This window comes from Cydia strobilella, chromosome 19 (genome assembly GCF_947568885.1).
Source record: "Cydia strobilella chromosome 19, ilCydStro3.1, whole genome shotgun sequence".
NCBI classification, from domain to species: Eukaryota; Metazoa; Arthropoda; class Insecta; order Lepidoptera; family Tortricidae; genus Cydia; species Cydia strobilella.
Genome location: NC_086059.1, coordinates 62,588 through 75,534, shown reverse-complemented (window position 1 = coordinate 75,534; position 12,947 = coordinate 62,588). Strand labels below are relative to the sequence as shown.

The 12,947-nt window shown below is 42.5% G+C and overlaps 1 protein-coding gene across 1 annotated transcript in view; it reads right to left on the bottom strand.

Annotated features, from left to right (window-relative positions):
- Positions 1-248: 248 nt before the first annotated feature.
- LOC134750044 (TWiK family of potassium channels protein 7-like) overlaps positions 249-12,947 on the bottom strand; it is a 32,334-nt gene continuing 19,635 nt past the window's right edge. Inside the window, exons 2-3 of the mRNA XM_063685129.1 lie at positions 7,250-7,688; positions 249-1,005 (exon numbers count right to left, since the gene is read on the bottom strand). Coding sequence (XP_063541199.1) covers positions 359-1,005; positions 7,250-7,649 — 1,047 coding nt within the window. The 5' untranslated portion in view covers positions 7,650-7,688 and the 3' untranslated portion in view covers positions 249-358. The remainder of the gene's footprint in view (positions 1,006-7,249; positions 7,689-12,947) is intronic.

The window sequence follows — 12,947 nt, the reverse complement described above, 5'->3', positions numbered from 1 at the left end:
CTTGCTGCGGCGCGGCCGCCTCCTCGAACGTGACCATCTTGTCGCGCCCCTTCGCCGCCGGGACCGGCGCCGGCGCCGGTCGCCGTCCCGACAGCGCACTCAACTCGTACAGTTCGCCACTCATCGCACTCAGGTTGAACTCGCTCAGCGAGCGCGGCACGAAGTACTCGACGCAGCTCTCGCCGCCCGCGCCCGCGCCCGCCGAGCGCCGGCCCGGCCCGCCGCGCGTGAAGCCCGCCTCGCCGCCGCCCGAGCGCCGCCGCGGCAGCGAGCTGAAGCGCCCCGGCAGCGCCTCCACCTTGAAGGTGACCTGCGGCCGTCGGTCCGGCGGCGCGGCGGGCGCGGGCGCGGGCGCGGGTCAGGAGGGCGCCACGCACCGCTCCGCCGAGTGCACCGTGCGTCGCGCCCCGCACCGCGCGCCGGCGCCGCGCAGCGCGGCCCGCAGCTCCTCCTGGAGCAGGTCGAACGCGGCCGCCACTACCGCCACGCCGACCAGTATGTAGGCGGCGCAGGCGCCCACGGCCGCGTCCAGCGCGGCGGCGGCGCCCGCCTCGCCGGCGGCCGCCCGTGCCGCCGCCGCGCGCCCCGGCCGCAGCGCGCCGAACCCGATTGTCGCCAGGCTCGAGAACGAGAAGTAGCACCCGTCGAGGAGCGACCACCGCTCGGTACGCGCGAACAACGCGGCTCCGAGCGCGACGTATAACGCGAGTAACGCCACGCTAAGCGCGGCGGGGACACGGCGGGCGCGCGCGGCGCATATCCTGGCGCCGGCGCCGAGTCCGTCCAGGTTTAACGCCGCTTGGAACGGGGTGCGCTTCTCGTCGCCGTCTTTGAGTCGGTCGGCGGGTGGCGCGGGCGTAAGGCGCGCGTAGAGGCGGCGCGCGGCGCGGGCCAGTGCGGCGCCCAGCGTGGCCAGGTACAGCATCACGAGCGGGATACCCACCACGGCGTACAGCACCGCGCACGCGCGTCCCGCCGCCGAAGTCGGTGCCACGTCGCCGTGACCTGTGGATATCACACATCATGTACCTATACGCTGGATGCAACCAATTCTAGAAAATTCTCAGTTATTGGCAGTAGATATATTTAGGGGATCATATCAAGAGTTGTCAGTGTTCCTTCGGTTAAAGCTCATTTTTGAATGTAGGGGTAGGTTACACAGTAAAAGACATGTCTCTTCGATGCAGGTGTAATTGCAACTGAACTAGTGATCTACTACGGCTACATATATATGTATAGATACGTTTAACATACCGGCCGCCAAAACTAACAGTTTTCAATAAAATTAAACAATTCAAACAGAGGGCATGCACTGTCGTTTACAAAAAAGATGAAAATTGTATGATACGTACAATATTTATAACACTTTAGTAAAAATTATTCACTTCAGTACATGCAAAATCGTTTCACTCACTTCACCATATACCTACTTCACTGTACTTGATTTGGCATAGTATAACTACTCATTTAATGTCTTAGGAAGTAATATTAATTTTGATAAAGGTCTTTTAAGCTCGTGGTCTCCCTTGCACTGTACAGTTACCACTCTCACCAGGTTATCTGCTCCAGGATGAAGATACTTGACCCTCCCTAGTAACCATTTAGTAGGTGGCGTAATTTCATCCTTTATGATTACTAAATCTCCAATGCAGGGTGCTGGTACGGCAACTTGCCACTTATATCTTTGTTGCAATGTGTTAAGGTAATCGTTTTGCCATTGGCGCCAAAAGTTCTGTGTCATCTTCTGTACTAACTGCCATCTGGTAAGTATATTTACTTTTTTGTGCTCGTAATTTAAGTCAGGCACACTGACCAAGGGCTCACCCACTAAGAAATGTCCAGGCGTTAGTGGGACTCCTGTGGTACTGTCTATTTCACAAAGAGGACGACTATTTAGACAGGCCTCGACCTGGGTCAACAGAGTCGCTAATTCTTCATAAGTCAGTTTAGTATCCTTATTTACTCTGGCTAAATGTCGTTTGGCAGACTGAACTCCCGCTTCCCACAGGCCTCCGTATGAAGGCATTCTTGGGGGGATGAAGTGCCACGTTGTTCCTTCAGTAGCCATCAGTTCGGCCACTTCGCTGGCTAAATTGTTTTTCCCAGGTTCAAACATGCCTTTCAACTCTTTGGCAGAACCTATAAAATTGGTACCATTGTCGCTCCAAATATCTTTACAATGGCCTCTGCGCGCAACAAATCTTCTGAAAGCAGCTATGAAAGCTTGTGAAGTCAGATCTGATACAGCCTCAAGATGGATAGCTTTCGTAGCCATGCATACGAACAAACAAATGTATCCCTTAGTCGCATGATGTCCTCGGCCTTTAGAGGTTCTCATTAAAATAGGTCCAGCATAGTCAACGCCACTATTTAAAAAGGGTCGATTTTGGTTAACTCTGACTGTTGGCAGCTGGCCCATGAACTGATTCTTGACTTTAGCTTTGTCTATGACACATGTCTTGCAATTGTAAATGCATTTTCGGATGGATGACTTTAAGCCGATAACCCAATATTTGGTTTTCACGTAAGTCATCATTAACTGATTCCAACCATGAAGTGTTCTAGTGTGGGCCTCATTAACAATTAACTTTGTAATATGTTGGTTGCGTGGAATAATAATTGGATGCTTTGTCTCTTCAGACAATGAGGCATTTTGAAGACGTCCTCCCACTCTTAACAAACCTTTCTCGTCTAAGAATGGTGCAAGTGTGATTAAGGTACTTCTTTTCTTAACTCTTCCATCTCTTTTCAAATCGTCTATATCTTTTCCATATACTAAATTTTGATAGAACCTTATACATTCTTCTTCCACTTTTTCCATTTCTTTAACTGTTAAATGTTTACTCTCTTCTAGTTCTCCTTTTCTTTCAGGTAACAATGTTAACATTCTTCTGCAATAAGCTAGCACTCTCTTCATTCGTGACATTGTTGAAAATCTCTCCCATATAGGCCTTTCATCTACAAGTACATGACATGTCGTTTTTGATTCTAATTCTGTTTGTGCACTTTCTGTTTTTTCATATTCTACTTGGTCTCTCTTAAGCCATTCTGGCCCACTCCACCACAGATCTTGTGTAGCTAATTCTGGCGCTTTGACTCCTCTTGTCGCGATGTCCGCTGGATTGTCAGCAGATTGCACATGTCTCCAACGATCATTATCTATCAATCGTGTAATATCTGCTGTCCTATTCGCTACAAACGTTTTCCAGCGACTAGGTTGAGATTGCAGCCAAGCCAGTACGACCATTGAGTCCGTCCAAACAAATATTTTATTTTTAGGAATTTCCAGAAGTTCCGCGATATCACTGATCAATTCTGCTAATAAGGCTGCAGCACAAAGCTCTAATTTTGGAATAGAAAGTTGTTTCAGAGGTGCGACTTTAGTCCTTGATGCGATCATAGAGACGTATACTACTTCACGTCTAACAACCTTCAGGTACGTCACGGCTGCATAAGCTTGAGTGGATGCATCTGAAAATCCGTGCAGCTCAACGTGATCATCTTCTCGTGTCATGTTTAACCAACGCTGAACCTTGATGTCTTGTAAATTTATCAGTTCTTCCCTATAGCGAATCCACTCGTCTGTCAAGTCCGATGGTAATTCATCATCCCAACCCAGATGACTCAACCATAACTTCTGAATTAAAACTTTAGCAGTTATTATTACAGGTGCTAGCCACCCAAAGGGGTCGAACAGGCGAGCAACATCAGAAAGTATAGACCTCTTAGTTATAGGGCTTCTCATCTCAGGTAAGTTTACTGTAATTTCAAACATATCGTCTTGTCTATTCCAGGTCAAACCAAGAATCTTTATTATTTTGTCCATTTTGATTTCTAGTGTGTCTCTTGTACTATTGTCTTCTTTCAAATATTCTAAAACTTCATCTGAATTGCTAGACCATTTTTGCATTTGAAATCCTCCTCTTCTCAATATTTCTTTAATTTCTTGGCACGTTTTCTTCGTTTCTTCTATGTTTTCATTTCCTACCATTAGATCATCCATGTAAAACGACTTCTTTATTACTGGTGCAGTTTCAGGAAATTCGTGAGCTTCATCCTCGGCCAATTGGTTTAATGTACGGACTGCTAAGAATGGCGCTGCAGCGGTCCCAAAAGTCACAGTTGTTAACTCATAGCTCTCGAACTCATCTTCTGGTCTATCTCGCCAGACAATACGTTGCAGATTTATGTGTTCTTTTGTCATATTTATCATCCTATACATTTTCACGATATCTCCTACGACGCAAATCTTGTGTTTTCGCCAAGTTACTACTAGGCTCCGAAGATCGGGTTGTAAGACCGGTCCTACCATCATTGTGTCATTGAGAGAGTGACCGTGTGAGCCCTTAGCAGAAGCATCGTAGACTATGCGCACTTTACTAGTGTCTTTGTCCTCTCGAATTACAGCAAAGTGAGCAAGATACAGTGCATTGTCATCGTTTTGTTTTTCTGATCTTCGCAAGTGTCCCATGTCCTTGTACTCATTTATAACTTTTGTGTATTCCTTCTTTAACTTAACGTCTTTTCCAAATTTCCTTTCCAGGCTCTTAAATCGATTGATAGCCTGTTGTTTCGTATCACCACATAGATCAACTGTTTCTTTAACGTTTTGTTTCAATGGTAAGTGTACCGCATATCTTCCGCTTTCATCTCTTTTAGTTGTCTTTTTGTATATCTCTTCGCATTGTTCTTCTTCTTTTGTCAATATTTTCTTTTTCTTGTACACATCAGTTTCTATCTCCCAGAACCTTCGTAGTAAATCGTTGTCTTCAGCCACCATTCTGGTTATGTGTAATGTTGTAACGTTGTGTTGGTCGCTCTGCGCTTCTATTTGTTTTCGACCCGTTAGTATCCACCCTAAAGTAGTTTTTTGAGCGACTATCCCATCATTCATTTTCACTAAACCTTCTTGAATAATTTGACAGTAGATTTCTGCGCCGAGCAACATATCCACCTTGCTGGGTGTGTCATAGGTAGGATCAGCCAATTTCAAAGTTTCAATGGCTTGTGGATCTATTAAAACATGCTTCGAGGGCAAATATGTGGATACCGACTTTAAAACGTAAGCTGAAACTAGAACAGCCTTCTTGTTTTCATATCTTGAATTAATTGTTATGTCGACCATGTGCTTGACATTTATTTGTGTACTTTCTTCAAGTCCAGAAACTACTCCCTTGATGTTAGTTCTTGACAAACCCAGTAATTGTACTACTCGTTCTGATACAAATGAAGCTTCTGAGCACGGGTCGATTAGAACTCGAAGTATGTGTGTATTACCATCGGTCGACCTGACTGCTACTTGTGCTGTGGCCAGTAACATTTTACGACTCGGTTGTTGTTTAGAAACGTGCAAGGTTGTAAGTTTCGTGTCAGGTTCCGGTTGTGATTGTGGTTGTGTAGGAGCTACTTCTTCATTAGATTCTCTCGTTTGATGCAGAAGAGAATGATGCCTTTTTTTGCAGATCCTGCATGACGTCTTTTGTTTGCATCGATAGACACTATGGAATGGAACAAGGCAGTTGTAACACAATCGGTTCTTTCTCACAAAATCATGTCTATCTTCCACTGAGTTTTTTGTAAATTCCTTGCAGTTGAATATGTAGTGTTCACCTTTACAATAGGTACAAGTAGGTTGTGAAGCTACGCCAACATGAGCACATTGAAACAAACTTACTTCATCTTCTTCTTGTTCAGCGACGTGAAATGTTTTGGGCGTTTGTGACTTATCACGTGTGGGCACTGAGACTGCTGCGGCCATTTCCAATGTGCGAAACTTAGCCACCAGAAACTTCTGTAACTCTTCCCACTTAGGCATGTCTTCTGAACTGTCCTTGTGCACAGATTGTTCCCAGTCTTTAACTGACTCAGCGTCCAACTTCTGTCCGACGAGAAAGATAATTATCGGATCCCAAGAGTCCGTGCTTACGTTTAAATTGTTTAAACTGTTGATACATTCCATAGTGGTATCAAGTAAATTTTTTATTTGATTTGCAGACTGGGTTTGAATCTTCTTCTGACCAAATAATTTTTTTAATACAGAATTAACAATCATCTTTTTGTTGCCGAAACGGTTTTTAAGTAACTCCCATGCCTGTGTGTAATTATTTTCTGTTATTTGTACATGGCGCAATAATGTCTCTGCTTCACCAGAGACACTTGTTTTTAAATAGTGTAACTTTTGTACACTTGTCAATTTTGTGTTGTGCACGAGGGCTGTAAATAAATCTTGGTATGTGGGCCAATCTTCATATTTCCCTGAGAAGGTCGGCAATTGGATTTTTGGCAGATTTACAAACGGTAATTGCCCATGCCCATCATGGAACGACGTTGACATAGTAGATAGCTCCATTGACTTTTTTTCTGACTCCCACTTGGTCAATAAATCTGTTAAGTCGGCTTGCAAACAGAGGTAAAGGTCTTCCACGGTATAGTAATCTTCATTAAGAAAATAATTGATATCTCCTCGTTGTTCACGCGGTGTGCAATGCATGAGATTATTGTGTGCATCTTTAAACATAATCCAATAACCCTCAAGCATTTTTATCCTTTGTTTAACATAACCCTCGGTTAGCCTTTGTTTTGGACACTTCTTTATGTTTGATTGCGTTTTTTGTATCATAAGGGCCACATCTTCTAAATAGGCAACTAATTTAGTTTGTTCGGGCGTTATTGGAGGCATTTTAGTAATTTATTCACTTATTAAATTACTTTGTAATCAATCCGATAATTGTCACTACGTGTCAAAGTCTAATTCCGACACACGAAGTTATATTTACGCCAAATAGTTTGTAAATCACACTTGCAATCACTTTCCTGTTTATTACAAATCAATAATTATTTAACATAACTCAAATCTTCACTAAACGACGTAAACAACTCCGCTTATCTCTTAAGGAATGCGCTCCCTATTGTATTCGCCGCCCGGCCGCCTGCATCATTCCCGCACTTGATCCGGTTCGATTTTGGACCATATGTTCCTTCGGTTAAAGCTCATTTTTGAATGTAGGGGTAGGTTACACAGTAAAAGACATGTCTCTTCGATGCAGGTGTAATTGCAACTGAACTAGTGATCTACTACGGCTACATATATATGTATAGATACGTTTAACAGTCAGAATATTTAGCATTAGACTTACAGCCATAGAAAATAACTACGCATCGCTAACCTACTAGCCCTGACAAATAATAATAAGTAATTTAGCTAAAGAACCTTTTGATTGTCGAAGAAAAACGCTAATACTTTACTAACCAATGGTAGTGATGAGCGTGAGTGCGTACAAGAAACTCGTCGAGAAGGTCCACCGGAAAGGGTCGGAGACGGCGCGCGGCGGCGGCGGCGGGCCCGCCAACCCGCGCTGAAACTCGAGCAACTCTCGCGCCGCGAGACGAGTCCAGTTGTCTTTGTACAGGATGTTGAGGTCCTCGGTGAGAGCCCAGAGGCGCTCGACAGTGCGCGCGCGAAGCGCCGCCGCGCCGCCGCGGCCCGTGGCCACCGCCGCCACCGCGCTCTCCTCGCCGCCCTCGAGAGCCAGGAACAGAAAGCCGCCCAGCAGGTTGTAGAGCAGCACGAGCGCGCAGGCGGCCAGGCAGGCGCGCGGGGACGCGCCGCGCCGCGCCCCGCACCCCGCGCCCCCGCAGCACCCCGCCATGCTAGCGCCACATGTCGCCGCCCGCTAGCGACCACGCACCTGCAACAACAGACACGCAAGTTTTAACACTTTGCACGCCGTTCACGAGGACCATTCGGTACGCAGTTTTGCCGCCATTTCGCTGGCCATTTAAATAACTGCCACGCGTAATTCGCCGATCACGAATACCACTCGTTACACTTTTTTTCTTAGAGTCGGGGATGACGAATAGTACTCGTGATCAGATTCCATACTGTTTGTATCAAAATAACGAACACAGTTCGTGATCCGCTTAGTAGCAACGTATAGAGGAACGATTTAGCTACACGCACACATACAATTCATTAACGTGTGTGGCTAGAGGTGGCGTGACGATGCGTCGGCCCGCGCTGCCTCGCCAGTGCGCCGCGGGCTCGCTACGTGGACACTATTGTGTAAAGTTTTGGCAAAAAATATCACAAACAAAAAGATTATACTGTATAAAAGCAAGAATAAAGACGTCGACGACGACGACGTTAGAGTTTTTTTTTCTTCAAAATACGTGTTCACACTACTATAGTTTTAAAATAAAAATAAATATATAAATACATTGTTTTATTTTTATCCTTAAAATATATGAAATCACCTTTCAAACACAAAAAGATTTGTTCCTATATATAGGCTAATTTTTTTTTATAAATCTTACAATATCACTGCGAAACACGCTGCGTACTTGGCTGCAAGAGCATCACGAGTGGAGCTCGTGATCGGCTGTCGGAGTGCGGCATTGGATTATAACGTCGGCGTGCAAAGTGATAATACAGCATATAATATATTCATTCCGACTACTATTAACTATAGGTAGCGTTACCCCCTTATTCATAAAACTTTGCAAAATTTATGAATTTCAGGTAAATTTGTACCTGAACTTGGTTTGACAAAACTGGTGGTAGTGGACAGAATTATATAGGTACCTAATTATGTCAGTAGCCGATCGTAAATTCATATAGATTAGTGTAAGAATAATTTATATTGTAATTTATCATTATAAAATAAATAAACTAAACTAAACTAAACTAAGATTAGGCAAATCGTGAGATTCCTAGGCATAACTTGACAATCTTTGTCTCGTTCCCTGAGTCGACGGAGCCCCGCATAGACACAGAGTTCTGGACACACGAACACGACACGAATCTATCCCATTTATTGGTTTAATGTGACAACCGTCAAAACATTACACTAGAACATTACGATCTGCCTGATCTTAGGATCGGCCGCTGACATATCCAACTAGATACAATCTCTAAATTACCTACACGAACTTAGGTATCATTACGATTTTAGTGTAAATAAGTAAGTAAGCCTAAGTATAAAATGTTGTATCGGTGAACATCAGGATATCATTATATGAGCATAGTATTGTATTATTGTGATTTTAAATACTTAAATACTTTATTTGTGAGAATTTCTGAGAAGAGTAAGTAGAACGAGGCACCAATTCAACTCGTTTTGTAATAAAGTCAGTAGAAGTGCAACCCTCACAAAAGTTTAGCGCGGTACCACACATTGCAACCCACACCTTTAAATAGTTAACTGTTTTTGAATGCGTCTTATCAACCAGCGTTGAAATTTACCCAACGCACGTAGTTTGTTTGAGCCGCCGTGACACGCCGCCGCCGCCGCCGCCGCCGCCGCCGCAAATGCACTAAAACACCTTCGCTTGGAGTTTGTCAGCGCTTGAATGCGGGCTACGTGACGTTCCCCGCCGCAACTTGCAAGTGCGTCACCCGCACCGCACCACCGCACACCTACTCCTTATTCACAAACCAAATACGATTCGTGCTTCTATTTTGTTAAGCTTGGCAGCTTCCACGAATTGAGCGATGAAACCGACTCGACACCTACATTATATATTATACAATATTATCTAAGCAAACCATACATATATGATGACAAGTGACAAGGTCAAAATTAATGTCTTTGATATTATGTTCATCAAAAACCAAGACCGCTAGTTGTAACTTTCTCAACTTTAGGCCTTAAAATAAAAATGTTTAAGGAGAAACACGCCCTAAAAGACACTCACTACTACATGAAAGAAGACTACCCAAAATATGTTCTTGAGAAAAGAAAGGAGCTACAAGATCAGCTAAAATTAGAAAGAGAAAAGGGAAACATAGCTATACTAAAATACGATAAGCTAATTATTACCAAAAACAACACAAAAAGAAAACTCGAAACATCACCTATCAACAATAACTTGCCAAATGAAGCTATAAATTCCCAAGCCAATAAAAAAAACAAAATACAGTCGTCTGAATCGTCAGTCAAGAGGTCGAATAGCGTCACAAACGGAGTTATAAAGCCGGGCATGCTAAATTTCTTAGTCAATAAAAACACAGAGACAAATAAAAACCAAGCTAGTAAAGTTAGTAACGCATAGCAATTAAGCCCCTCCTCCCACTCACATACTTTATACGAACATACAAACATAAGAAATATAAATCAACTTCCAAGCCGGCTGGTCACCGTGGAAGTTCAAGACCAAAACCCTCCATGCCAACATTTATACATATGCACATACAATGCAAGATCTCTCTTGTCTCATGAAAGGTTAATAGATTTCAAGCAAGCCATTTCAAACATAAAGTACGACATTATTGGCTTATCTGAGATAAGAAGAATAGGTTATAACATTGAAGAAGACGATGATCACATATTCTGCAGCTACGGCCAAACTAAAGGCCAATACGGAGTTGGTTTTATTATAAAAAAGAAATATAAACAAAACTTTGAAAGCTTCGTTGGAATATCGGAACGCATATGCGTCTTAAAACTGAATTTTGTAAATACAAAACTTTCTCTGATTCAAGTTCATGCACCAACCTCTGATTCGAACGAAGATGAAATAAACAATTTCTACAATCAACTTCTGCAAGCTTACGTGCACTGTCAAGAGCGTCAAGGCCTACGACTTATATTGGGTGATTTCAACGCGCGCGTCGGACAGCGTCGTACAGGCGAAGAAAAAATACTAGGAAATTTTTGCTATGGAAAAAGAGACAAAAGAGGCCAAACTCTACTAAATTATTGCCAGCAAAACAATTTAATCATTGCAAACGGCCTATTTAAAAAGAAAACCAAGAACCTCTGGACATGGCTATCTCCAAAAAATAAAAAAAGTCAAATAGATTACATACTAACTAATAATAAAAATAAAATCGCCAACATCGAGGTACTCAATAATATTCCGTTTTCCAGCGACCATCGCATGATAAGGAGTACGGTTTTGCTATCTAAAGCGACCAAGAGTAGAGCCAAGTTCAAAAACAAAACAACCAAGCTAAATTCACCAGAACAAACCGAACAATTCCTAGCTAACCTATATGAACAACTCGAAAACCTGAAAATATGGAACACCGAGGATATAGAGCTCTATTATAAGGCAATAAAAAACTCTATAACAGGAAGCTTGAAAAACATAGACGATAAAGCTCTGCATAAACATTATACGATCTCAGATGACATAAAACGCCTAATAGAAAGACGATATGAATTGACAAGTAAGGATAAAATTACAAAAGAAGAAAAGATAGAGCGCTGTTATCTGTACAAACATATTCATAAGCTCATAAAAAAAGAAAATCAAAACCACAGAATAGAAACTATAGAAACCCACCTCAAATCATCAGGCAGCCTGAAAAAAGGATATAAAGCACTAAATTGCACTAAAAATTGGATTCCTTGCCTATACGAAGACTCTACAGTGGTCAAAACGTTCTCTAGATCAAAAATAATTGAGATCGCTACATCATTTTATACATCTCTTTATTCATTGAACACAGAAGAAACAAATAACTACCAACCAATTCCTCAAAACTCTACCAAAATAGAGCGATTTTCAAGTTCAGAGATCATGAAAAAATTAGAAGGACTGAAAACAGACAAAAGTCCCGGGCCCGACGGAATCTCGAACGAAGCACTAAAAGCAGGTCGGTTTTTATTGGTGTCTCATATTACTGACTTGTTCAATAAAATTCTCGAAGCTAGAATGGTACCAAAAGAATGGGCAAAATCCGACATCATTTTATTATACAAGAAGGGCGATCCAGCGAATATTAGTAACTATAGGCCTATCAGTTTACAACCCAACATCTATAAGCTATTCGCCTCGTGCCTTGAAAATCGTCTTGTAAAATATACGGAAAACTACCAACCTCCGGAACAAGCCGGTTTCAGAAAACACTTCTCTACAACAGACCACATACACACATTGTATCTAATCATAGAGAAATACCAAGAGTATAGAACACCGCTCTACCTGGCTTTCATTGATTACGCCAAAGCGTTCGATACTATATCGCACAATAGCATGTGGAGAGCACTACACGGCTGCAATGTACCAACAGAGACTATAGAGCTCTTACAGGATATTTATAGAAAAAGCGTATCATGCGTGAAAATGGAAACAAAAGGTCCAGAAATAAAAATATGCCGAGGAGTCAGACAAGGTGATCCGCTCTCACCTAGAATTTTTATTACTGTGCTCGAAAATATAATGAAAAAGCTAAACTGGCAGGGAAAAGGCATATACATAAAAGGCGACTTTTTAACTAATCTTAGATTCGCCGATGATATCATTATTTTCTCAGAATCAGCTAGTCAACTGCAGAAAATGATATGCGATCTCAACACAGTCAGTCTCAACATCGGCCTAGAACTAAACACTACCAAAACAAAACTAATGACAAATTCTACAGAAATACCCATTTACATTAACAACACTGCACTAGAATATGTACCAGAATACGTGTATTTAGGAAAACAAATATCATTTGACAAAAATAGACATCAAGACGAAATAAATAGACGAATAAACATGGCATGGAATAAATTCTGGAGCTATAAAGAAATTTTGAAATCCAAAATCCCTATAAAACTAAAGAAAAAAGTTTTAGATTCCTGCATACTTCCTTGTCTATCCTACGGCAGCCAAACATGGATATATGGTAACGAAACCAAACACAAAATTCAAACATGTCAAGCAGCTTTAGAGAGAAGTATTTTAAATATTAAAAGGAAAGACAGAATACGCAACGTCGATATCAGGGAAAGAACGCATGTTATAGACGCCCTAGAATACTGCAAGAAACAAAAATGGAAGTGGGCTGGCCATATTGCCCGTATGAACCCCGAAAAATGGACAAGAAAAGTCACTACATGGACAGGCCCGCCCAATAAAAGAATGCAAGGAAAGCCGAAAGACAGATGGAATGATGAGATTATCAGAGTGGCGGGAAAAGACTGGATAAAAAAAGCAAGAGACAGAGACACCTGGAA